Source organism: Eptesicus fuscus, chromosome 13 (genome assembly GCF_027574615.1).
Source record: "Eptesicus fuscus isolate TK198812 chromosome 13, DD_ASM_mEF_20220401, whole genome shotgun sequence".
Taxonomy (NCBI): Eukaryota; Metazoa; Chordata; class Mammalia; order Chiroptera; family Vespertilionidae; genus Eptesicus; species Eptesicus fuscus.
The window spans coordinates 40,882,974-40,908,461 of record NC_072485.1 but is presented as its reverse complement, the minus strand read 5'-3'; the positions used below and the strand labels follow the sequence as shown (position 1 = coordinate 40,908,461).

General features: G+C 48.5%; 1 protein-coding gene across 1 annotated transcript in view; it reads right to left on the bottom strand.

Moving 5' to 3' along the window:
- Window positions 1-2,360: 2,360 nt before the first annotated feature.
- Window positions 2,361-25,488, bottom strand: part of FAM168A (family with sequence similarity 168 member A) — a 167,390-nt gene continuing 144,262 nt past the window's right edge. Inside the window, exons 4-11 of the mRNA XM_054725034.1 lie at window positions 24,845-24,871; window positions 19,365-19,490; window positions 12,678-12,820; window positions 9,511-9,685; window positions 8,070-8,200; window positions 6,847-7,445; window positions 6,336-6,455; window positions 2,361-6,235 (exon numbers count right to left, since the gene is read on the bottom strand). Of these exons, the coding sequence (XP_054581009.1) occupies window positions 8,088-8,200; window positions 9,511-9,685; window positions 12,678-12,820; window positions 19,365-19,490; window positions 24,845-24,871 (584 nt within the window). The 3' untranslated portion in view covers window positions 2,361-6,235; window positions 6,336-6,455; window positions 6,847-7,445; window positions 8,070-8,087. The remainder of the gene's footprint in view (window positions 6,236-6,335; window positions 6,456-6,846; window positions 7,446-8,069; window positions 8,201-9,510; window positions 9,686-12,677; window positions 12,821-19,364; window positions 19,491-24,844; window positions 24,872-25,488) is intronic.

The following is a 25,488-nucleotide window of genomic DNA, read 5'->3' as shown; positions in this document are numbered from 1 at the left end:
GTATGTTTGTTGTTGTTGTTTAAGATGGAAGAAGGGGACACACTTACAAGCTAACAGGAAAGAGCCCCAGGAGTGTGGAGGGGACTCCTGAGGGCCTTTCTGCTAGGCAGGCCTGGCCTGGCCGCTTCAGAGAAGGCTCTGCCCTGAGGGGAGGACATGCCTGGAGACCCCAGCTTTCCCACCTCCTCTCAGGGGCTTGCCAGGGGGGCAGGAAAGGAAGGGCACCTCTGAGGAGCCAGGGGACAAAGCTCCATCCGCTCTAGGAGAGGGGAGGAAGGAGACGGAGGCTGGACATGAGGAGGAACTGTCTGGAGCACCGGAGGCTGTCCGTCTGGGACAGGGTGTCCGTGTGGGGGGCTAGCAGGCATCACCGGGCACCCGAGGACATGTTCCCTCCTTTGCCAGCTGTTAGCTGTATCTCGGGGTCTAGCTTTTCAGTGTCTCCTCAGCCAACCAACTCCGTTTCACCTAGGACTTAGACCCACTGGGGTGAGGGTAGGCCGTGCCTTCTAGATGCCCTCTCGCCTGGGGTGAGGCACCTCCGGGTACCGGCCAGGGCGGAGACGGAGAAAGGGCTTCCCAGGCCAGGTAAGGGACACTCGTGCTTTGGTGCTAGGACCTGGGGCAACAAACACTGCCCCCTCCAGACCCCCCAATTTTCTGCATGCTAGAAGGTAAAGTTGTGGCTGGGCCAGTTTCTTTACTGTCCTTTGGGGACGCTGAGGCCAGCTCCCAGGGGGGGAAGAGGACCTGAGGTCAAGGTGGGGGGGTGTCTGATGCCCCTGGCCTTCAGGAGCCCCTTTCCCCAAACGCAGATGTATCAGACCCAGAATTTAGGGTCTTTTCTGGGCTGAATGATCAGTTTCTTTGCTTGCAAATATAACTCCCCTATGAGAAAGTCCTTGCTCTTCCTTTCCCAAATAGAGGCAGCACCCCATCCTCACCCTCCCCCGGAAGCTCTCCTGGCTTGTCCCCTCTAAATCCTGATGGTCTTGCCAGCTGTTAAGCTCGAGGCTGGCTCAGGCCACTGGGCTGACCATTCCTTACCCTACCCACAGCCTTTCCTGCAGGGGTCAGAATGGTGGGTGCTGGGCCCGGTTCTCCGCTTCCCTGCCTGCTCTGGGCCCTCAGCCCTGCCACTGTGACCTGGCGCCAAGTTGCTGGGGAAAATCCCCTTCCTGCCCTGGAGAGCCGCTGTGACACAGCCTGGCACTGCCTGTGGGCAGAGGTACCCTCCCCTCGCACACCCGACTGAGCTGCTCGCCAGGTGAGCACAGGAGGGGAAGCCGGGGATGGTGCTATGGCGGCACAGAGTGAGGGCTGGTGGAAAGGCTGAAGAGGAGTCTGGGTTGCAATTACAGCCCCAGTGTGAGCCAGGTCAGTTAGCCAACCCGGGCCTGTTTTCTCTCCAGTGGAGGAGGTTGAGTACTTGGAGGCTAGGAGAGCACAGACTGTGGGGGGCCAGGCCCTGCAAGGAAATGGTGGTCACAATGACCAGGGAGAGAAGCCCCGACCTGGGCTAGGGTAGTGGCTTTGTCCAGAGGGGAGACAAGAGCGAGATGTTTAGGATGCAAGACTGCCAACACTTGATGAACCACGTAACTTCCCGGTTTCCCGCCTGACAGACAGACCCTTTAAGCAAGCTCAGGCATTGCCTCCTCTGGGGTGGTGCCTGGAGTTTGGAGCCAGCTAAGTGTGAGCTCCAACTCTGCCCCTCCCCGGCTCTGTCACCTTGGTCAGGGTACTTACCCGCTTAGCCGTCCCTCCCGAGGGCAGGCCTAACAGGACTCACTGCCCATCATGTTGTGAGGATTCTGAGTTACCAGGCATCATGTGCAGCAGCAGCCACGTAAGTGAGCACGCAGATGTAGCCTTCATCATCCCTGGCTTCCCTGTGACACACCTTTGTCCAGGTGCTGATGGCCACTACCAGCCCCTCCACGGTGAGTCCCGGGGCAGCCGCCCTATGCCTGCAGGGTAGGTGTGACCTGCCTGGTGAGAACAAGTTTAGAACCAACTTGGGAAGAAGCCTGGGGACTCACTGGCCAGGAGGTGGTCTGTGCCCCCTGCCCCAATAACCACCAGTCTGGCCACCCCAGACTTTTTTGGGAAACTTTTTTTTAATAGTTATTGAATGTTCTACAGCTTACAGTAAATATCATAGTTACAAATTCTTGGCTTCAATCGTTCAGAATGATCACTATCTGATCAAAACAAAACAAAATCCCAAAAGAATCCAAAACCAAACCAAACCAGCTTTACACTTCATGTACACCAGCGAGGCCGTGGGGCTTTCCAATCTTTGCGCTCCAGGCTGTGTTTTGAAAACACCTATAAGTTCTTTGATCAACTACTTGGAAGACACTGGTCAAAGGTTTATTATTATTATTTTAAATGTTTTTTCCTTTTAAAATGTGAATTCCAATAAAATTTAAAAATCAGATTCCAACCTGTAGATTAAAATGAATTAAAAAATACAAAATCATATACAACACTCTCACAGGGATGTTACATGCCATGAGAACAGGTGATATGAAACAGGAGATGGGGACAGGCCCTGGGCCTTTAAAGGTCATTACAGACAACTCCAGTAGAGGCCTGGTCTGGCCGCCCCTCGGTGAGGAGAAGCTCAAGTCCCACCCTAGATCCAGACCATCTGCTGACCCGGGAAGGTGCTCTCTGGGCAGGCAGTCCCACTCTTCCCGACGCTCAGGCTGCAGGAGGAAGGCTGGAGCCTGCAGATGCTGGTCTTGCTGGGGTCCGGCTCAAAGATGATTTCACCCACTTGACTCCCAGGGGCTGGTACTTATCTGCAAATCTGTTATGTCTGTTCTCTCCGGGAAGGAAAACACCCCTGTACCAGGAGCTGGAATGGGTACGGGGTCTCACCGCCACGCACGGAGCCTGCTGACTACGGACGCACCACAGGAAAGTGAGCTCTAGTTTCCCTTTCGGGCTTTGTGACAGCCAGTCCCAACTCCTGTGTCTCACTTGGCCACTGGGCTGGAGGCAATAGCATGCAGGACAGAAAATACCTACTGAAGAAACTGAGTGAGTGGGACCTAAGTCTGCTTCAGGCAAGGTTGGCTATGGAATGTTGAAGCTGGCCTGCCAGAAATTTTGACGGCTGGGCCCTGGAACACGTAATGCCTAATTTCAGAAACGAGTTCTCTAGGAGAGGGGAGCATGAACAGGTAAAGGACAGATGCTGCAGCTGGCCTGGCCTGCCCATAGGAGCCTGAGCTCTCAGAGGCTCAGGTATGGAATCTGATGTTAGCCTGGCTGAGTTTCTACTGTGATCCTGCTTTCCGCGGTGGGTCGGGCCTGGATTCCTCCTGGAGCCTGCTTCCAGCCTGCCCACTCCATTGTCTGACCTAACCCCTCTGGATTTCTGAGCTTGGCTTAGAAATACCCTGTAGTGATGTAGAATGCAGGACGGAAAAGCAGAGCTGCCACACACTTTCAACTGCAACGAGGAGAAATGCCACACTGAGATCTTAATTACTCTAGTCAGAGTGCTGTGCCCAAGACCCATGCCTTCTCGGCCCTCCCTCTCAGGCCATGCAGCAGAGCTGAGGAACCTGACATGCAGGGCTCCAGGCCTGGCTAAGCCAGGGCCTTGCTAAGACTGGCCTAGTCCTGTCTGCACAACAACACCTGAACTTGGTGACCAAGAGGCCTGCCCTTTTTAAGTCCCACGACTCACTCCAGAGGCCACGCAGAACAAAGCAAGCTCCTCCAAAGCAGCACCCCAGACCTCTAAAGTAGATCCCTCAGACCTGGAACAAGCAGCCAGAGGTAGGAGTTGGGATACGGAGCCAGGACTATGCACTCTCAGGTCCTGGTCCTCACCCGTGGGATACGACGGGAAGCCATCCCTTCCTCACCCCTGCCACTCAGACCCAGCAGGTGCCAGCAGGAAGAGCAGAGCAGCTGAAGAGTTCAAGTGTTGGCTCTTTCTCTTGAGCTCTGTGACCTTTGGCAAGTCTTAAGACTTCTGAGACTTAGTTGTAAGATGGGTATTTTGGCAATCAATGTCAAAGTACTTCGTACATGAAAACACTCTGGACAGGTGTATGTCCTTGTTCAATATTTAGGGAAGGGGGTATCACTTTAGGATCATTACCAGGAGAGAGAGAGAGAGGAGCAGCAATTGTCCTGTCTCACGGGGAAGACATTTTTAAAACATTTTCAAAATGTGGCAGATTGGGGGCACTCCAGCTTCCTAGGCCCCAGGCTACTGAGAGGGAGTCAAATAGAAGGGAGGGGGGAGTGAAAGGGTTGGCTGGTGACTAGAACCACCTATATACCCCTAATGCTGGCCACCAAGCTGTGGTACTGGGAGAGGCAGTGGAGGGGGTGGAGAGGGATTTGCACGCGGGGCCAGCACTGCAGCTCATTGTCATGTTGGCACACCCTGTCCTCTCTGGCTTGCTGGCCTTTCAACAGTGACAGGGCCCTCCTGGCTCTGACCTTCTGGCCAGCTTGACTACTGGGCCACCAGTACCTTTGGATGATGCCCATGGTACCTCCTGACAGACACCTGTGAGCCTGCCAGGTGTGCTGCTCCTGCTAAAGCACTGCTGCCCCTGCCCTCCCGGCTCAGCCTCTTTGCAATGACTCTCCAAGCCTGGCCAGGCTGTGGATCTCCATCAGAGCAAGAGAACGAGACTCCAACACTCATACTACCAAAGGGGAGCTGGGCCTGGGCTCTTCAGACTACAGCCCTTCTGCCTTGGCTATGCCTCAGGGCCTGTCTCTGATACTGAGTTACATACCAGGGCTAAGAGGGTGCAGAGCATAGATGCATCAGTCTGCAAGCCTGTGTATAAGTCAGCGTGGAGGGAGAGAGAAAGCAGATAGACAAGTCACTTTGCTTTTCTGAGTTTGTTTCCTAAGTCAAATGGGAGGAATAATCTATTTCACAGGATTAAATCAGAGGATGGATGTGAAATTGTTCTGTGAACTGCAAGGTGCCAGACATTATTTTTTACTTACTGGTGGAGAAAGAACAAAAGTAACAAGGTCCTTCCTAAGTCTCCTCTTTCCCTTCCCCTCTGGTTCTCCTGCAGCCCATCTGGATGCAGCAGGCCCAGGAAGCCTGTCAGGAGCCAGTGTTCTGCTCACTCTGGGCAAGTTCCCTTTCCTCCTAGAACCAGCTCCTCATTTGTCCAGTGGGCATAACAACTCCGACCATGTCGCTCTGTCTCAGGGCCAGTAAATTAAAGGCTGTGAAGTGCTCTGAAATCTAAGAAGCACCTGATAAATGCAAAGGTTTCCTGTTATTATTTTGGCATTTTCCAAATATGTATGACATAATCTAAACCAGAGAGGAGGAGGTATTTGCAAAAAATGGATTAACACTGGGAAACTCTGGTTTTAAAATGAAACTTCCGCACCCGGAACAGACCATTCAGAACAGCTGGGTTTCTCCTTACTGGTCCTCCAGGTCCCTGCAGGCCAAGAAGGTTGGCCCCAACTTCTGACTCTGGGCTGAGGATGCTGATGGGCTTTGCCCTCCTGGCCCAAGGGTTTCTGATTTTTTTCCTCCTTTAGGGAGTGATGGGAGGTAGAGATAGGGATATGTCCACGTTTGAATGAATTTAAAAAGTTATTTAAAAGTCCCAAATATTATCAATGATCCCACTCTGTACAGTAAAATGTTCTTGCCCCCACTAGGGGGTGCTGCTGGCCCAGCCATGTGCTAGGTGCAGGGGGGCAAACCAGGCTCCTAGCTGAGACTAGCAGGGCCTCCTGACCCAGGGACCCCTCTTCTCTCAGGCCTCATCCTGGTCCTCCTCTCCTCTCAGGATGAGGCGCTACTGTCCTAAATGCATGGACCCTCCTTTTCAGACGGCCCACCTGCTCATTCTCCTAGGGCTGGAGTCAGGTATAGGACATAAGTTCCAGATGTCTTCACAGAATTCCCAAATGCTATTTCTTCATTTGCAATTTCTGTTCCTGCCATCTGCTCCCATGTAACCTCTGCCCAGTCTTCCCCCTGCCTTTGGAGTCTAGGGAGGAAAAGAACAGAAACAAAAACCCAGACAGATACTGTTCCAGAGCTCACCAGATGTGGGCACTGCTGACTTAATTTTTACAAAACCAAGCCAATCCATCCCTAGGTCACTTTTTGTGGGCAACATGCCCCTAGGTAGAAAGGCTGCATTTAATGCTAATTTACTGCAAGATCTAGGGAAGTCCTTTCCTCTTCTCCAGGCCTCAGCTTCCTCATCTGTCAAATAGGGGAATGGATGAGATGATCGCTAAGGTCCCTTCAGGTCCATGAGTCTATGAAATGTTTATTGCTATTGCTTTTCCTTCACTGTTCTGACCTTCAGAGCTGCCAGCACCCATCTGGAATGTGGTTCCTTCACTTTGGCCATGAGTGGCTAAAGGTAACCAAGAGCCTGGCCGGCCTGCCAGCCCCAAGGACAGATGGGTGAGCTCTGGCACTGGGAAGGGCAGAAGGAAGGGAGAGAAACGCCATAGGTCCCCACGCTAATCAGGAGCTGGCTCCTCATCAGAGTGGGTCCATGGGGGCTCAGGGGCCAAGGTCTGGGTTACACAGGGCACCTGGCCTGGGTTACACAGGGCACCTGGCCTTCCACCCTGGGAGCCCACCACCCTGCAGCTGCTTGGCAGGTCTGAGGTCAAAATCACTGTCTGAGGAAGTGCCAGGTCAGTTTACATTACTGTGCAAATCAGAGGGTCTAGGCCCAGGCAATCTAGCCAGAGGCCTTACAAACCAAAGCCAGCAGGCAGGTACCTCTCTCCCTCTTCCCTCACACAGTGCTCCCCCCACCCCCAAGTTCTCCCCAAAAAATCTTTTTCCCAGATTCTCACCTGGGGTATTAAGCTCCTATGAACACTCCTACCTAATCAGGTGTTTTGTTCTTGGTCTGTTGTGATGGTTCTCAGAAGACATTTCATTTGTGTCAGGACATGGTAATGTCCTACACTAATCTTGAGAAAAATTAAAAAAAGGAAACAATCCCCCAAAGATGGAGCCTGCTCAACAGCTCTGAGTTCCCACCCTGGACCCAAGGGCTACATCTGTTAGGCTTTTCAAAGGAAATCGGAAATCGTGCCTTCAGCTGAACCACTGCAATATCCCCCACTCTCTACCTGCCGCTAGACCGGGATCCCCGGGGAATGGACGCTTGGGGAAGGGAAGAAGAAGAGCAGAGAGGAAGTGCCTGGTCAGGTAGGAGGAGGGGTGAAGCTGGAAGGGCAGTGGCTAAGAGGAGGGTAGTGGGGAGAGGCAGGAGATTAGAAAAAGCAGCTTTTACATAAACCAAAAATCAAAATCAAAACCGCTAAAGATGCATAAAGTGACCCTTGCACTTCCGTTGTCTCTTCTTGCAAATAGAGGTGGTGCTGCTAGGGAACTGCTCCAGCACCTGTAAGACTTGAGTAGTTGCATACAATGTGTGACTCCAGATCTGGGGAGGAAGGGGAGAGCTGTTAGTGACAGTGGTGTTCCCAAGGCCACTCAGGAAGCCAGGGGACCCCCCCCCCCCCCCCCGGGAGCCCTCTGTGCTTTCCCAGCGGAGCTGCCTCCTTCCCGTCCAGTGCCAGAGCCCCTGGAGGATGTGGGGGGCAGGGCTGCTGACACCCCTGGCCCCCTGTGGTTCACTAGCATTGCCTCAGAAGCTGCCAAGGGCAAGAGGAACTGGGTGGCAGCGGTTGGCACCAGTCCGAGCCAACATCTGATTGAAGTGAGATTTCCGTTGAAGAATGGTGCCCACAGTTAAAAGAAGTGTGAAGACCGTATGGTAAAGAGTCTAGAATTTAGTACTAGAGGAGTGGAGTTCAAGTCCCTGCTTCATTTTTACTGGTTAGAGATGCTGAACTAAGTAGTTATCTGTACACCACAGCTGATGGGATATGAGATAACATGTTAAGTACCTAGAATATATGTAAAGGGACACTATTATGAAGAGTGATATTACGGAACTGAAGCATGAAAGCAACTGGTAACTGTCCCTGCCCCACGACACCTGGGATTCTGAAGCAGTCCTAGTGTTCATCACCCTCCCACCTCTCCCACCCCGTGCCCCACTCACTTGGATGGGCTGCAGGCTTTACCAGTGTGGTGGCACATAGCTGTACGCAGGGGTCCCTTGGGCCCTGTATGTTGGCATGGAGACAGGGTGTGCCCCAATCGCGGTGTGCTGGGGTGCAGTCAGCAGGGTACCTGAGCACCCAGAGAGAGAAGAGCAAAGCTGATGAGGCCATCCCAGGGCCCTGGGATGGAGAGGAGGCGGCCATGGTCTTCCACACAGCTGCTCCCACCTGGGCCCCACCTCCCCGCCAGCTCATGAACGGACCCACCCTTCCCCACCTTGCCAGGTTTCATCTCCTCAGGAAAAGTTTTTCTGATGCTCAGGGCAGAGCCCATCCCTTCTCCAGGGGCCTCCTCTCTGCATGCTCCTGTCACTGCAGAAATATCTGACTGAGGGGTATCTTGCTTATGTGGTTGTGCTTCCCACTAACCTAGTTGTTCCTAAGACCAGGGCTCTGGTCTGAGCTATTGGTACCTGGTACCCAGGACCTGAACAAGGCTGGCACCGAGCAGCATTCAAAAGCTTCCTGATGTGATCTGGGGAATGAGAGGCTTCAACAACCGTTTCCACTAGGGGCAGAATAAAATCCCAAACGCCTACCTCCCACCCACTCGACCCCTTGTACTCTCTTCCCTCAGAAGGTGACAGCTGATTCTTTAGAAGTTGGGACTCTAAAATCACTCATAGCCCTCTTGTCTTCTCATCTCTTCTCTGGAATACCAACTCCTCCAGACTTCCCTAAACCTGCTCTTCCTCTGGCTTCTCTCCCGCCCCATCCTCCAGGTCCCTGGGGGGAGGTCTACATTCTGGAGTAAGCTAGAAGTGGAGAACAGTCCTGAACGCCTGCTTCTCCCATGCATTCCAACTAATTATGAGACAGGTCCTTACGCTCCTGCCTGCTAAGTAACATTCCCCATGCTCTCCTTCCTGGAGCCACTGCTGCCATCAGAGTCCTCATGTCATCATCTCTCCTCTGAACTACGTGCTTCCAGCCCCCACATCTAATCCTGCCCCCACCTTGCAGCCAGAGGGGATGTTTCAAGCCCATCTCTCCTCCGCCTAAACCCCTTCTCCGACCTACAGGTATTCTCTTCCCCACTTTCCAGCCACCCCTCCAACTTCACACAACTTCACACACTATTCTAAGTGCCTTAGGCCATTTCTCATTCGCCATACTCATGGTCTTTCTGCTTGGACTGCCCTTTCCCCTTTCATTTCTCTGGCTAGCATCTGTTCACCCTTAAAGGCCTAGCTCACTATGCTCTCCTGGTGAGATCTTCCTGATCCCTGCAGACAGATTTAGAGGGCCCCGCCTCTATTTCCCAGAAGCCCCAGCACAGGATTTCTCCTATGATGCTACAATTCCATGACTGTGTTCCACTCTGTCACGAGTTCCTGGAGGAGGGGGATGAATGGACGCTGACACAAAGATGGCCCTCACCTGCTGACATCGCCATGGTAGTGCCAGCCACCATGCCCATGGCCACGCCGTTGGTCCTGGGGGCAGCTACAGGTGCCGGGTAGATGGCAGAGGGAATGCTGTTGGGCTGGACGACCGTGGTGTGGTGGATGACGTGGGGCTGGGCAGCGTACACCGGCTGTGTGTAGTAGGCTCCCTGGGGGAGAAGAGGCTGAGGTCACATAGGCTTTTAAAGGTGTGTGTGTGTGTGTGGGGGGGGGGGGGTGAGTGTGGAGAGAAGCGGGGGTGGGGAGCCTATTCTTCCCAGGCCCTAAGGGAAGCACGGACCAGGGACACAGGGTATGGGCCCAGCTGGGGCTCCGCTTCTGCCTCACTATGTGACTAAAGACAATTCAGTGCTGGGCTCAGCTTCTGGTCTGAAAAGTAAGGCTCCAACCTTAGGGCTGCGAGGATGATCTAGTGGGGTAAGAGCTCTACTCCTGTAACACTGATTTGGCATTTTAAAATGTTTGTATTTTATTGCAAAGTGCTCTATACGCTGCCTGAAATGTAAAGGCAGGGGCCGCAGTCAATGAGTGAAGAGGACGTGGGCATGCTGGTGAACGCCAGGGCCCTGTGCGCACACGTGAAGGACTAGCGCAGTGGTTCCCAACGTGGAGCAGGCGCCCCACAGGGGGGCAATTTAATTTTTAAAGGGGGCAATTTGAGAATGAGTTATTAACAGTAAATTTTTGGCATTTCTTAAGGTTCTAGAGGCCTCATATACAGTATATAAATATATATTGTGACATATTTATGCATTTCAATTCTCTATTATGTTTTGAAACTTTATTTGCTATTTTTTATATCACTTCATATTATTTTTTATTTTAATATTTTTTTACTGATTTCAGAGAGGAAGGGAGAGAGAGAGAGAAACATCAATGATGAGAATCACTGATCGGCTGCCTCCTGCACGCCCCACACTGGGGATTGAGCCCACAACCCGGGCATGTGTCCTTGACTGGAATTGAACCTGGGACCCTTCAGTCCACAGGCCGTCGCTCTATCCATTGAGCCAAACCAGCCAGGGCCATATTATTATTTTTTAAACAATTTCTCAGTGATTTCTTCCTCAGTATTTAACTGTCCTTTTGTTCTTTTATTTTTCTCTTTCATGGATGCCATGTTCTTTGGAAGCTTGTTTAGACCAAGTTAATGGCCTTTCAGGCTTCCTCCATGTGAATAGGTGTTCACTTTTTGGATAATAAGAATTATATGTCCAGGCCGGGGGAGGGGGCGGGGAGGAATCAGGATTTTAGAGATGCTTAGGTGGGGCGTGGCCAAAAAACGGTTGGGAACCACTGGACCAGAGGGAGTGTCACACCGGTGCGAGTGCCGCCATTTTACTGGAAGAATGTCACAGGTGCAGAGCATTTCCCTAGATGTCTCTTACCACCTATTCCCTTTAGGAAAAAGGTTGAGGACCAAGACCGTGGTCTGAGGTGACTTTCAAATGCCTGGACCACATGGCTGCTTCCTACTGTCACAGCCCTCAGGCCTGCTGACCCTTGTGGGGAGTAGGCAGGGCCCCTGGATCATCTTAATCCAGAGCTTCTCAAATCTTTCTACTAAATAATGACAAGAGCTTCAGAATGTGGTCTGTAACCCCAGAGGTCAGAGCAGAGTGCAAAGCAGCCTACCATAAATAAGAAACACGTATCTCAAGCCGATTGTTTTCTTTTAAAGTTTTGCTCTTTACAATATAGCTGTTTTTTATATTTAAAAAGCATTCTCTATATTACTTAAACCTCCTGTAAGCCCATCCAGGTGGCTCAATGGTTGAGCATCGACCCATAAACCAAGAAGTCACCAGTTCACTTCCCAGTCAGGGCACATGCCTGGGCTGTGGGCTTGATTCCCACTAGGAAGCATGCAGGAGGCAGCCAATAAATAGATGTTTCTCTCTCGTCGATGTTTCCATCTCTCCATCCCTCTCCCTTCCCCTTTAAAATCAATAAAAACTTATTTTTTTTTAAAAGAGCTTCCCCTAGCTGGTTTGGCTCAATGGGTAGAGCGTCGGCCTGCGGACTGAAGGGTCCTGGGTTCGATTCCGGTCAAGGGCACATGCCTGGATTGCAGGCTCAATCCCCAGTAGGGGGAGTGCAGGAGGCAGCCGATCGATGATTATCTCTCATCATTGATGTTTCTATCTCTCTCTTCCTTTCCCTTCCTCTCTGAAAGCAATAAAAAATATATTTAAAAATAAATAAATAAATAAAATTTTTAAAAAATGTGCCCTGAGTGTGTTAAAGCCTCATAGTCACTGTAGCATTGCCATCCCCTCAGAATACAACATTCTCTCGCTGAAGGAGCCCAGATGGGGCACTGAGGCACACAGAGTGATTTGTCCAAGGTCATACAGCGAACTGGTGGCAGAGCCTGGGCATTAACCCTTTGCACTCACTTGCTTTTTTCGATTCCTTTATTCTATTGCTAAACGTGTCGAGTCACACTCGACATCCGAGTGCAAAGGGTTAATATGTCCTCCCCACTCAAGCTCACAGACTTTATCAGGGAAGAGTGGATGTGAGGGGTAGGGAGAGATGCCCAAGACATAAGGGTTCTCATCCTGATTCACCCAATAGGTGACCTCTCTGGGTCTCGGATTCCCCATCTAACCGACCAAACAACGGAACGACCAGAACGACTGGTCGACCAGTCACTATGATGTGCACTGACCACCAGGGGACAGATGCTCGATGCAGGAGCTGCCCCGGTGGTCAGTGCGCTCCCACAGTGGGAGCAGCCGCTCAGAGGGCAGGTCCACAGCTGCTGGGCTGACCAGCACTCCCAGTGTACCGATCCCGCAGGCCACACCCCCACCAGTGCATGAATCCGTGCACCGGGCCTCTAGTTTTTATATAAAAAAGCAGTTGAGCTAGATGATCTCCAAGAGCCCTTGCCCATCTTGCATTCTGGGCTCCGTTAATCTAAGTGACTTTGAGTGTCACTCCCAGGGGCTGAGGTGGAGTGAGGGAATGTACAGACCGCAGGGATACTGTTTCCATGACACAACAATGACAGCTGGCCAGAACCAGGAGCTCGCCTTCCTTTTCCTTCTTACCTGCACCCGCCCACCCACCCACTCAGGCTGGTGGCTCCTTTACCTGAAGAAGAGGTGGGCCCAGGCTTCCACATGCACCTACCTGGGCATACAGATTCTGCTGAGGATAGGCACTTCTGATGGGATACATGGCCGTCTGATAGGGGTTGGGTGATGGGGAGTAGGGGGGTGGAGCAGTATTGCTCTGGGTCGGTGGGACCTTGTATGGTGTCCCCGCAGTATATCCTGTACCAAAGCAATAAGAAAGACTTCCAATTAGTTGGCAGAACAGCATCGCTGGAAGGTAGCAGGTTCCAGTCACGACTCCCTGGACAAGAATGGGCTGAATCCAGGCTGGAAACACAGATGAGAACAGACAGAGAGCAGGGCTCCACTCAGAGAGCCCTGTTCCCAGAGGCAGCTCCCTCAGTCCTGGTGCACAGGGATGCATGTGTAATTCTGGCATCTTGTACTTCTCTGGATCTTAGGGCTCTCATCTATAAAATAACAGATGGAAGCAGATGATCTCTTAAGGGACCCTGGTAGCTCAGATGGTCTGGGATTCTGAGCTACATGCCATGAGAGGCAGGTGCACACAGATGGGGGACCCTCAACCTGCTCACTTTATTTTTTATACATAAATGCATAATAGTATAACTTTTTGTTGTTGTTAATTTACATTCTTGATTGCTTAATGTATTATATAACTTGCCCACTCTTTATTGTATTCTCTGTCTTGCTGCTTTTCTGTCTCCTCACTAAGCACTCAGGGTATCTTCTGCTATTTCTGTCTTTCTTGATTTCCCCCTTTCTCATTTCTTTTTCCCATTGTATCTCTCCTTCCACCATTATTCCCCTTCCTCCGTGCCAAGTTTTAAGATGAAAACTCCATACAGCCCAGCTGGCATGGCTCAGTGGTTGATTCCCGGTCAGGGCACATGCCCAGTGTGGGGCATGCAGGAGGCAGCCGATCAAGGATTCTCATCATTGATGTCTGTCTGTCTCTCTCTCTCTCTCTCTCTCTCTCTCTCTCTCTCTCTCTCTCTCTCTCTCTCCCTCTTCCCTTCCTCCCTGAAATCAATTAAAAAAACAAACAAAAAACTCCATACAAAACACCATTCAAAGATCCTCACCTTCAGAGATGCTGAAAAACTTTGCTCTCTAGAGCTGGTATTTCCTCTCCCCCTGGGGCATGGGGCAGGGCCACCTCTGCCTGAAGGCCTGAAGTCAGGGGTCACAAAGGTACAGTAATTTGGAACCCAGGACATGTGGGTAACTCAGCAGAGTAGACAAAATTTGGGGGGAGGCTGAGAAGTCAGACCCTAAGAAACTCACCATTGGCCAACCAACCAGACTGCTGCCCCTGACTCTTCAGAGAAAAAACTCAGATTCTATGTTCACAGGAAACACTTCAAACACGCATCACTCAGGAACGAGAATCACAAATGAATGACTGGACAGAACTCAAAGATCTACATGAGGAGATCCTGGGGCTGAGAAGGCAGGTCTTACGGGACGCTCTCCTCCTTTCTGAGCTGAAGGGACAGTGCCACATCGTCACAAATCTCTCTCAGGCCACATCACAGCTCTGGCTTGGTGCCCCAGTCCCAGATGAGTTGGTAGGATCTGGGAGTGCTGTTTAGTTGCCACAAAGGCACCATAAAATATGTCCTGTCCTCTCCCCGGAGTCATGTCATTTATCTTTCCTCCTGGAGATCCACAGTTTGTTCCATGAGAAACCATTTTGTGGTCAAACACACTTGGGAAATAAGTAGCAAAGAAGATGGAGGGGAAATAATACATGAAAGAGAAGGGAGCATTGATAAGAACTGGAAACTAACTAGAAGGGGTGGTGTGAGCCAGCTGAGGGAGAAGTCTACAGCAGATTCCTCCAAGTTTCTAGATTGTGGAGCTAATCATGAGAAGTGTTCAGAGGAGAAGCAGATACATGGGGAAAACAGGGAGTTTAGCTTTGCAGACTTCTAGAAGCCATCTGAGGGGTACTTTGGCTTAGAGACATAGATGATCTTCTGTAAAACAAGGTGGCTGGGCATATCTAAGAGTACACAGGGACTGTGATCCTGAGGGATCTTAATCATTATTTTGTAAGAAAAAAAGAAAGAAAGCAGCAATATAAAATAGAGATAAATAGATTGGGGGTTTTTATTCCATGGCCCTGAGAAGTTTTAAAATGACAAGATGAACTGTGAATCTCTAAAATAGGGATATGCGGAGATTATTCCCAAATTTATTTTACCACAGAATATTTTATTCATTCTATTTACATTTAAGCCAGGCAATCTGCAATTTTTGGTAATCAGAGCCTGTTTTGGTAAAGTTTATAGTAACACAGCCATGCCATTCAATTACATGGACTATGGCTGCTTTCCTGCTACAGTACTAGTTATAAAAGAGACCATATAGCCTGAAAAGTCTAAAATATTTATTATCTTGCTGACTCATGATTTAAAAGGGTAAAACAAGGTATGGGGAGTCCTGCCAGAGTGGAGAGCATCTCTCTTCCACAGGAGGGCAAGACACCCCCAAACCCTAAGATGCCTGTCTCTGAAAGCTATCCAGCCGAGTAGTGGTTGTTAGTCTAGAGCCAGACAGACTGCCTGGGTCCAAATCCCAGCCCTGCTACTTAACAATTGTAGAATATATCAGTCTCCTCATCTGTAAAATGGGGGGCGGGGGGTATAATAGAACCTACTCGTAGGGTTACTGTGATAAGTACATTAATAAGTGCAAAGCCCTTAGAATAGTGTCCAATAGCACTTCATGAAGGTTAGCTATTCTTTTTCTCTCACTGTTTAGAGAGAGAGTGAGCTTCCTGTCCTGGAGGTATACAAGCAGAGACTGGTCTGAAAGACTACAATAGATAGAAGGTTAAACTATGGCTTCCTTGGCATGATCCAACTTGAAAAAGACTCCAGGATTCTAAGATTCTAAAATTTTACAGTCTAAAATGCCATCATTTAGTGAGTCTTTAAAGTTAACAAGCCAACAATACTAGTCACTCTCCTTTATGCTCCCGGAGAATCAGCTCTGGGATTTTGATCCCTGGGAAAGCCTGCACTTCCCCCTCCTTACCACAAGGACAACTACCTTACATAGTGTTGAGATCATCCCTCTGAGGAAAATCAAATGGCTCTGAGAGATTGCAGAATTTGGTTTCCACATCTAAGAATAACCTTGTCTGAGAATGTTTCTCTTTTCCATGTTATGAAATGAAGACACACACATACTCAGAAGACAAATCAGTAGCCAAAACACCCTTGGCAGCCAAAATGCTGCTGCTGCAGAAGGCCTGGCCTGTTTGTCCAGACAGTCTGAGCGGGAGAAGCAGCAGTGCGGAGCTGGAGGAGGCCTCAGAGATCATCAGACCAACTCAAACGTCTCAGATGAGAGACTGAACATATGCTGAGCGAGCTTGACTGCTCGCAAGGATTCAGGACTCAGGGCTCCTTCCTCTGACCACAGTGGCTCTCAAGGGTGCTGTCTTTGTCAGAAGGCTGCAGAAACTGCCCTGGGCCCTGCCAGGGAGTCAGGTTAATTCTTTTCTCAAGACATAGCCTCATTCAGATAATATTAGAGGGGCCTTCCCAGTGCAGACATTTTAAGTCTCTGAGTATTTCAGTGAAACTTTCATGAGGAAATGATTGCAGAGGACTTTCCACAACCGACTGGTGTTCATGCCTTGAGGATCACTGGAAAATCCCCTGGGCTGTGGCCTTGGCTACCTTGAGCATCACCAAATTCAGGGTCATTGCTTTGTGCATCTAAGTAAAAGCTGCTGCTGGGCTTGATGAAAACAAACAAACAAACAAAAACACACAAAAACTAAAGCATTTTGCTAAAATGAATGTAGACTCAACTCACTCAAGGGTGACCTGACACTCCTTAAAGGAGTTCTACCTAAATCTGAAGGTCAGAGAGTTAGGTCTTGGGACTGTAATGCCTTAAGGACATTATAGACTTGAATTCAATGCTCTCTGTTTCAGATGAAGAACCAGGAGCCCAGAGGGGCAGAGACATCCCCAAAACTGCACAGCAAATCAGTGCAGAGCTGGGCCCAGAGTTGAGGGTTTGCCATGCTCTGGGTAGAACTCCTTTCTGAGTTATAGGTCTCTGGAAGCCAATCTTGGGCATTTGGTATATTAACATTTGTGTCATCATTCCACTAAAGGCAATATCGTGAGAGTAAAAAGGAATCTGACAATAGAAGTCCCAGCTTTGCCTTAAAAGAGGCTCATGACACCCTGTTCTTTCTCTCAGGTTCCTATCCACAATTTTAGGCTCCATCAAACAGGATAATAAAGAGAATGAGTACACTAGCAAGTCCTCTTGTCAATCCTTTTGCACTGTCATAAATCTTTTTCAGCTGTAGAGCCCCTACACCTCAAAGGCATTGATCCTCACATCAAGGATGCCTCTTAGACTAATCGGTTTATTGACCATTAGATTTATATGTCTGGACAAAGCTCTATATCTGATTCTTGCCTTGACCCTCAAGTCTCCTTGGTAGATGAACAAGAGAGTGCTGAATAAGTAGGAGGGAGACCTAGTTACAAACAGGCTTAGCAAGTAACTAAATTTGCCCAAGTGCCCTGAATTTTCTGTGGCCTTAGAAGCCACAAAATCTGTGTGCTGGGAGGAACCCTGATGGGTGTGGATAAGGGCCAGTTAATCCCACCTCTACTTAAAAATTACACAGGTTCATACATTACTTGCTTAAAAGAGAGGTGTCTATGATAAACTGTGAGAGGGTAGTAGGATATAGCTACTGGACATTTCAATGGGACTGCAGGAAGATTTCAACATAGAAGGCAAGGCCTTCTAATATTCAGACTTTCTCATTGTGGAAAGGGCTGTCTCTGAAGGGAATGTGTACCCCATACCTGGAGATGTGTGAGCAATGGCTAGTGGGCCAACTATTGGTCAGGGCAACTAGGGAGGAGGTCCCTGCTGGAGTAGAGGATATTGAGTGTGAGAATCGGGAGTCTAATAAGCTAGAGAGAACCTTAAAGATGACCTAGTCCAGCCCCCTATTTTGCAGTTGTAAAAAAACCAAGGTCAAAATGTGGAAAGAATTATCCAAAGTTACACACAACCAAATCTAGAATCCAACTCTTTTGGTCTTCCACTCCAGGCTCTTTCTGCTACACTACAGTAGACATGTCTATAAGCATCTACATCCATACATATAGATATGAGAGAGAATATGTATGTATATGCCACATATACATGTACATATATAATGCCACGGGTATCTGGAAAAATTTCCTACTGCTGCCACCCCTCTCTTAAAGAGTCCAATTCATCTCATGAAAATAAAGTAATATTGCTCTGGCCGGGTGGCTCAGTTGTTTGGAGCATCGTCCTGTACACCAAAAGATTGAGGGTTCGATTCCCGGTCAGGGCACATACCTAGGTTGCAGGTTCGATTCTCTGTCAGGCATGTACGGGAGGCAACCGATTGATGTTTCCCTTCCCCCTCCCCCACTTTCCTCTCTCTCTCAAAACATATCCCTGGGTGAAGATTGGAAAAAAAAAAAGGAAATAGCAACTTAACCATGGTGATACCTTCTTGTAGTTGTGCTGCATACTAGTTGGATAACAACAGGTACATTACCTTTTTGAGCCTCAGCTTTCAAACTCAGATAAAAATCTACCCAAATAACATGATTACAGTATAGATTAAATGAGAGGGTGATATGAAAGCAGTTTTCAAAAGGTGAGAACTATGTTACATATGAACATCAGTTGATGTTGACATCTAGGAGCATCGATAACTAAGAAGACATGACACTGGGTATTTTAAAGAAAAAGAACATACCATGTATTCTGCTGACCTACATATGTAATAGCTTAATAAGCCACTGAATCACACACTATGGGGCCTCGTCTGCAACATCCCACCCAGTTCTTGTCCAGCCCCTGCTAGAACAACTGCAGACAGGCACTCACCACATCCAAGGCCAGCCATTCCTCTTTTGGACAGCTCCAACCTTTCTACTTACAAAGAGTCAAAATGCCACTAACTTCTCAACTTTGATCCTCATTTTACACAGTGGAGCCATTTTGTGTTAAAAATCAGATGTGAAGGTAAAACCACCAGTCACCTCACTGAGCCTCAAGATGAATGCGACAATCTGACTGGCCAGTGTTTCTGTCCTCCCTGAGGACTCCACGAACATACTTTACTCTCACAGTGCAGCTTCCACGAGCACAGAGTTTCTCAGGCAGAGGCAATCTGGTCTCCCGAGGGATATTTAGCAACGTTTACAGACATTTTTGATGGCCATCAAGAGGGTTTGCTCCTGGATCCCAGGGGGAGAGGTCAGGGATGCAGCTAAGCACCCTACAATGCACAGGACAGCTCCCCAACAAGGGTGATCTGACCCAGATGCCCGCAGTACCCGGGATGCGGACCCCTGTGCTAGCTTAGCTGAGGAGCCCGCTCTGTCTAAAGGTCCACATGCAGGTTCAAATGTCCCCTCTGTCCTTTCCCTTGAAACATAGTAACAGTCCTTCCCTCATCAAACTTGTTGGCCGGATGAGCACTTTCTCCCTCCCTCACTGCTTTGTGTCTCCCCAAAGCTGGTTGCATGATCAAAGAGGATGACCTTGCCTATGTGAGGAAGGCCAATTTTTTGTGTGGGTGAGAGAACCTCTTAAAATAGTGTCTTATAAATGGCACTTTTTAAAGTTCCCTTTCCTCTCTTCCTAAGAGACAAATCAGTCCCAACCAAGGGGAACAGGAAAGGAGGAGACAGGCTGTATTTACTGAAAGCCGCAGAGGATGCTTGGTAAGTTCGGTTCTCGGTCCCGGTGTCCACTGGGAGGTGGAAGGTGCCTTCAGTGCCACAGGAAGTCGAGTTCTGTGGCCAGGCCTGTTTCATCAGCAGAGTTGCTTAAGGGAAGACACAAGAATGGCATTAGGCAGAAATAAGAAGTGGGCACCACCAATCACAGACACAAAGTAAGGGTCTTGGGCTGGACGGAAACATATAACTCAAGGGGCCTGTTCAGACACACAGGACGGTCCAGCCTTTCTGAGCTGGGTGGTGGTTGAGAGGAGTGCTAAAGTGAGCTTCCAAATGAAGTGAACCCCAGGAAACCTGAGCTTATATTCAATTAGGAGAGTCGGAATTTTCTACCCACTCCCAAAACCACGAAGACGCCTGTGAATATTGCCTCCTGTGTGGCACTCTGGCCTAAGGCCCTGGACTATTCCTTAGCCACTTTCTCATGAATGTGTAGCAACTCAGAGCCTTTGACGACTGTCTATTGGGCCAGATCAACTGAGTACCCTTTCTTTAAGCCTGAAATCTCATCTGGAGTTGTATTTAATAAGTTGCTTTCAAAGAGAGAACCCCAAAATAATTACCATATGACATGAACCTTGCTAGACTGCCATCTCTTCTAAAGGGATTGAGCTTTGGCAGCTTAGAGGGCCCATGTTGGCCAGTGGGGCACTCCCTGCTAATTCCTCATATATACCCAGCCAGGGCCAGGCAGACAAATGGCTTTCACACCCTTTATACCTCCTGTTGAGGTGATACTGGTGCCTCCCTCACTTTGAGATATCTCCTCGTGAATTAGAGATGATCTTTTGGGCCACTAAAAAAGTAAATGTTGCCCGCTGGTGTGGCTCAGTGGTTGAGTGTCGACCTATGAACCAGGAGGCTGAAATTCTATTCCCCAGGGCACAGGCCTGGGTTGTGGGCTCTATCCCCAGTAGGAGGCATGCAGGAGGCAGCTGATCGATGATTCTCTCTCATCCTTGATGTTTCTATCTCTCTCTCCCCTTCTCCCTTCCTCTCTGAAATCAATATTTAAAAAGAAAAGAAAAGAAAGTAAATGTCAAACCTGAGTAGGTGTGAAACAGAGATGAGGCCCAGTTTGAAAGAAATTTACAGAGACTTCCCAGGCTGACTCAAAGCTCAGCTTGAAAAATGTGAAGGATGATGCTTCATATGTTCTAGAAGTGGGAATAACTTAAAAAAAAAAAAAAAACACAAAAAAAACTTACCTTCATGGTATCCTGTGGGGAAGGAGAGAGGAAATAGGGTTTCAAAGGGGGGAAATGCCTAACATTTTAGATATTTCCCTTGATATACTTTCAAATACTAGAGGAGAAACATTCTTGACACAAATTGCTACTTAGAGAAAAAATAATTATTTTAACAGTATCTCTTCTATTCAAATAAGGTTTTGGGAGTTATGTGTATGGGTGTTTTAAAGAATATTAGAAGGAGGTGGGGCTGCGTTGGCAAAGTCAGATAAACTTGAAACATTTTAGCAAGGGGCTAAGGTAAGTCAGGATGTTATGAAAACACAGTGTGCCTGTACACTCTAATTCCACCAGGAAAGGAGAGCCCACCTCCAGAGAGGTCCCATAACCCCCCCTGTCTGAGTAACTGGTAACGTCTCAGTTCCTTCGGTCATGAGATACCAGGCCCAGAGAAGGAAGTCAAGGACTGCTGTTTTTGCTGATCCAAGGCTATAAATGTAGCTGTTGTGGGCTGACCTTGAGCTTGCATTAATGGCCCGCAATATATACAGTGGATGCTGAGAAATGAGGAGGAAATCATGGGCAGGGAGGTGACACTAAAAGGAGAATTCTGGCCAAAGAAATGGAGATTCAGCAGAATCCCATGCAGAGTCCGGGGCCTTTGCTGGACATCAAGACATGGCTTTGCAGACAATGTAGGATGAGGGCAGTCAGTTTTAAATAATTCTCTTGGGTTTCTTTTTCTGGGATAGGGGTGAGTGGGGGTTGGGGATTAATAAAGGATCCAATTAGTGCTGAAAAATCTTATCAAGATGTCTCTAAATTTAGAACCTGCCACTCCATGTGGCTGGATAGCTCTGCCCACCCAAAACACCTCCCTAAAAAGACAAATCCATGCCCTCAAGACCGCACAGGGACTATCAGGAGGCCTGAATTTGGCTGCAGAGAATTTGGAGAATTTGGAGGTCCAGCTGTTTCCCCGAGTGGTGAATACTGTACCATAATTTTCATCATAAGCCAAAAGCCTGACATTAGCCTGAAGGACTGTGTGACAAAGTAAATAAATCAAAATTAACCAAAGAGTGACTGAGGTCTACTGCACTCAGCACTGAGGGGAGCGCCACGGTGGACAGGAACACACGTGGGTCATGGTCACCACACACAAGGTATTTATGGTCTAGCGGGGGATGCAACACAGCCACACGCCAACCAGAGAGTGAACAAGACAGCATTACACACAGTAAAATAATATTTCAGATTAGCCAGGAAAGAAGCAAGTGCGACTGTGCCTTTGATTATGTCTTTCCCAAGTGATCAAGTGAACCAAACTGTACATGTTCCTGAAGAAGTGAATATCTACTGGTTTCATTATAAAGAAAACAAATATATTTCTTTATATTTTTAAATACTTAATAATTTAAATAACTGGATAAACAGGAAGACTAAAACCAAAAAAGAATGTTAGCTGTCAACTTGGCTTCCTCATTCGTTGTGCCATATGATCTTCCTCCTTCATGTACAAAGCGACCGTTCTGTTGGTGGTAGAGATTCCGAGCTCAGTTGTGGGATGAGCCTTTCAGAGGCATGGTAACAGAGGAGGTTGCTTTGACAGGCACGTTTGCTCCTGGGTGCCATGAAAGGTACCAACTCCTAGAAAGGTTTCTGTATTTTGAACCAGGTGGTAGTTAAAGTGTATACATATGTCAAATATTACTGAGCTGTACATTTAAGACTAGTGGACTGTATATACTATAGTATATGTATTATTCCTCAATTTAAAAAGGAGAGAGCAAGAGTGAGAGAGAGAAAGAGAGAGAGAGAGAGAGAGAGAGAGACAGACAGAGAGAGAGAGACACAGAGAGAGAGAACCCTTGGCAGTGAAGGGCCATGGCCCAGTCACAGCATGCTGCCCACATCCACGTGCTGGGTTGTTCACTTCCCTGGATACGGGGCCCTCGTGCCCTCTGACACTTGAACAGTCTGCTAAGCACACTCACAAGGAGGAGAGGCAGCAAGGGACCATCACCCTGAACAACGTAGTAAGTCAGGAAATCTGAATTCTAGCCTGGGCTGTGCCACTTATTAACTGTGAGACCTTGGGCAAGTCACAACCTTCCTAAACTTCCATTTTATTGTCTTCTAAAATGGCAATAATAATCATTCCCTATCACTTCATAGTATTGATGTGAGGATCAAAAATGAAGTGTCATAGCCCTGGCCGGCGTGACTCAGTGGTTGGGGGTCATCCTGTGCACGGAAAGGTTGTCAGTTCCATTCCTGTTAGGGTACGTGCCTGGGAGGCAGCCAATTTATGTTTCTCTCTCCCTCTCCCTTCCCCTTTCTCTATAAATCAATTTTGTAAATATTAAAAAAATATAAAGTATCACCCAGTCTTACAGTTTCTAATCCTGATATCCATTTACTCTTGTATCCCACAGAGCTCTAATTTAAGCTCTCATCATCTTTCACCTGAACTTCTGCAATTTCTTCCTCACTGTTCTGTTTGTTTTTAAACCTGCCAACTGTAATCTCCAAGCTGTACCCAGAGTGCTATTTCTAAGACCTAAACCCAATCACAAACCCTTTTTTAAAAACATTCCATAGCTGTCCAATGCCTACAGGTTGAACTCCTTGTGTAGCATTCAATGCCCCATATGATCTAGTCCTATGATCTCTCTAGACTCTCTCTTGTTCTCATTCTCTAACCCTGCACTGCCACACACACTTGTTGGTCATTCCCAGAATGTGCCAAGGAACGTCACATCTCTGTATTTTTGCTGACAATGGTCGCCCTTCCTGGCCCAGTCTTTCCCCAAGTGCTAACTGGTAAACATTTATTAATTCATCAATCATGAGCTAAAGACTCATCCATCTGTACTATTAGTCTTTTCTTTTCCCCACTCCTTGACCACAGCCCTCACAGATCCCATATGGTCCACTATTTTCCGGTCACTGTCATTCTTAGAAGCTGGCTTCTCTGTCTCTCCTGCTAAACTGGGAGCTCCTTGATAACAGGGCCCCTGTCTTGCTGGTCTTTGTAGGTTCAAAGGACAGCTTAGGGCCTGGAATAGAACTGTGGATGCTATAACTAGAGGAATGGGGGAGCATGAGAGCTTCTCCCACTTTTTATTGAGTCCTCTGTCCAAGTTCATACATCCTGAGGCAAACAAGTGACTCCCGATAAAGGATAGGAGAAACAAGTCTGTAACCAGCAACACTGAAATAATAAAAATTTAAGAGGACCAGCTGTTGCATTTAAATGGACCTTAGAGATCATCTGGAATAAAACACATTATCTATAGCCTGAAGACATTAGCAAATTGCCCAAGATCACACAGCACACAACAGTGGCAAAGAGAAATTTTCACAGCTCATCTTCTAAAAGATGCGCCACACACAAATTCAATATTCAGCACCCAAGTAATTTAAGGGTAAAAGTTGAGAAGGTGTGCAGAGATTTTACAAAAACACAGTCCTGAGCAGCCCAGGTGAGGGTGGTGAAAGTGGCAAGTCCCTCCCATGGTCCCTTCCTGTCTATGACGAAAAGGACCTAGTCAAGTTACATTGCTGGGACCCTCACAGGTGCCCATAAGTTCCTGTGGTGCCTTGGGCCTGGAGTCCACACTGCCCAGAGAACCCAGCTCTGGTCCCTCACTCATTTTGGCACACTTGACCCTCACCTCTCTCCATTCAGGAAAATGCCCTGAAAAGGATCCAGAGCTCAAGATCTGGGCGAAGGAAACAGATTTTATCTCAAGTCAACCAGTTCTTCAAACATGTCAGACTGCTGACGGAGATGAAGAATCTGATCTGGGGGCTGACTGTTTTTGTTTTGCTTTTGGTTCTTATAGGCATAATCCAGGTACTCCTCCAAGAGGCTGCCTCAAAGCCAACAAAGGAGCCATAGCAGCCCCAAATTTTTGTTTCACTTGTTTGAACTTAGCAGCCAGTTATGGTGAAGGTTTCTGACCTGGGTCAGATGGGACTCCGGAGGTGAGGAAGGGGAGAGACGCCTTTTAGTGCCATGATCCTTCACTGCTGCCCTAGGGGACGGTTCATGTGTGTCTCCAACCCATGATTTAGCACCATCATACATGTTCCTGCATGCTTTAGGAACTGCTGCTGAGCCACCTGGGGGAGCCCAAGCCTAGGGGATGGGATTTGGGGAGGGCAGGAGAGGGGGTCTACCGTTGTTACGAGATAACACATTCATAGGCCATAATACATATGAGGAAAAATAGCTCTCCTACCATAAGCTGAATGCAGGAACTGAAACTCTGTTGGATAGAAATGTTAGTTGAAATTACCACTAAGAATCTGTGCAAAGTAGTACACATTGCAGTTACAAAAACAGACTTTGTCTCAAGTTAGCAGTTTACCCCAAGCTACACAAGAAACAGAGAGTGCAGAGGGTGCGAAGTGCCTCCACCCTGGAGGGGGGTGACAGACTTGCCATCCAGAAAAGCCCACTCACGAGGGGCACCTCCTTGGATGCGATGACATCTTCCAGCAGCTGACTCAGACGCGGTCTGGATGTGAATAAGACCAGGGTCCCACTCTTTGCCTGTCCATGCTAAGAATAAATTTCAGTTCCCCCAAGTACTGCAGAGGGACTTCACCCATGACAGAGATTATGTGCTAGAGGACATGAAGGTTCAGGGACAAAATCATCATTTTGGCCTCTGAAGAGCTCTCTGTAAAGCCCGAGAGAGCTACAGCCAATGCAAAGGCACTTCCCGCCCTGAGGCCTCTGGGAAATGTGGTGCAGTAGGAGGAGCACGGGCTGTGGGCTCAAACAGGTTGGGTTTGAATCCCAGCTCCACTGCTTTTTAGCTGAGCAGCTTTGGACAAGTTATTTAACTCCCTGAGCAAAATTGGAGACAAGAAGCTCTAC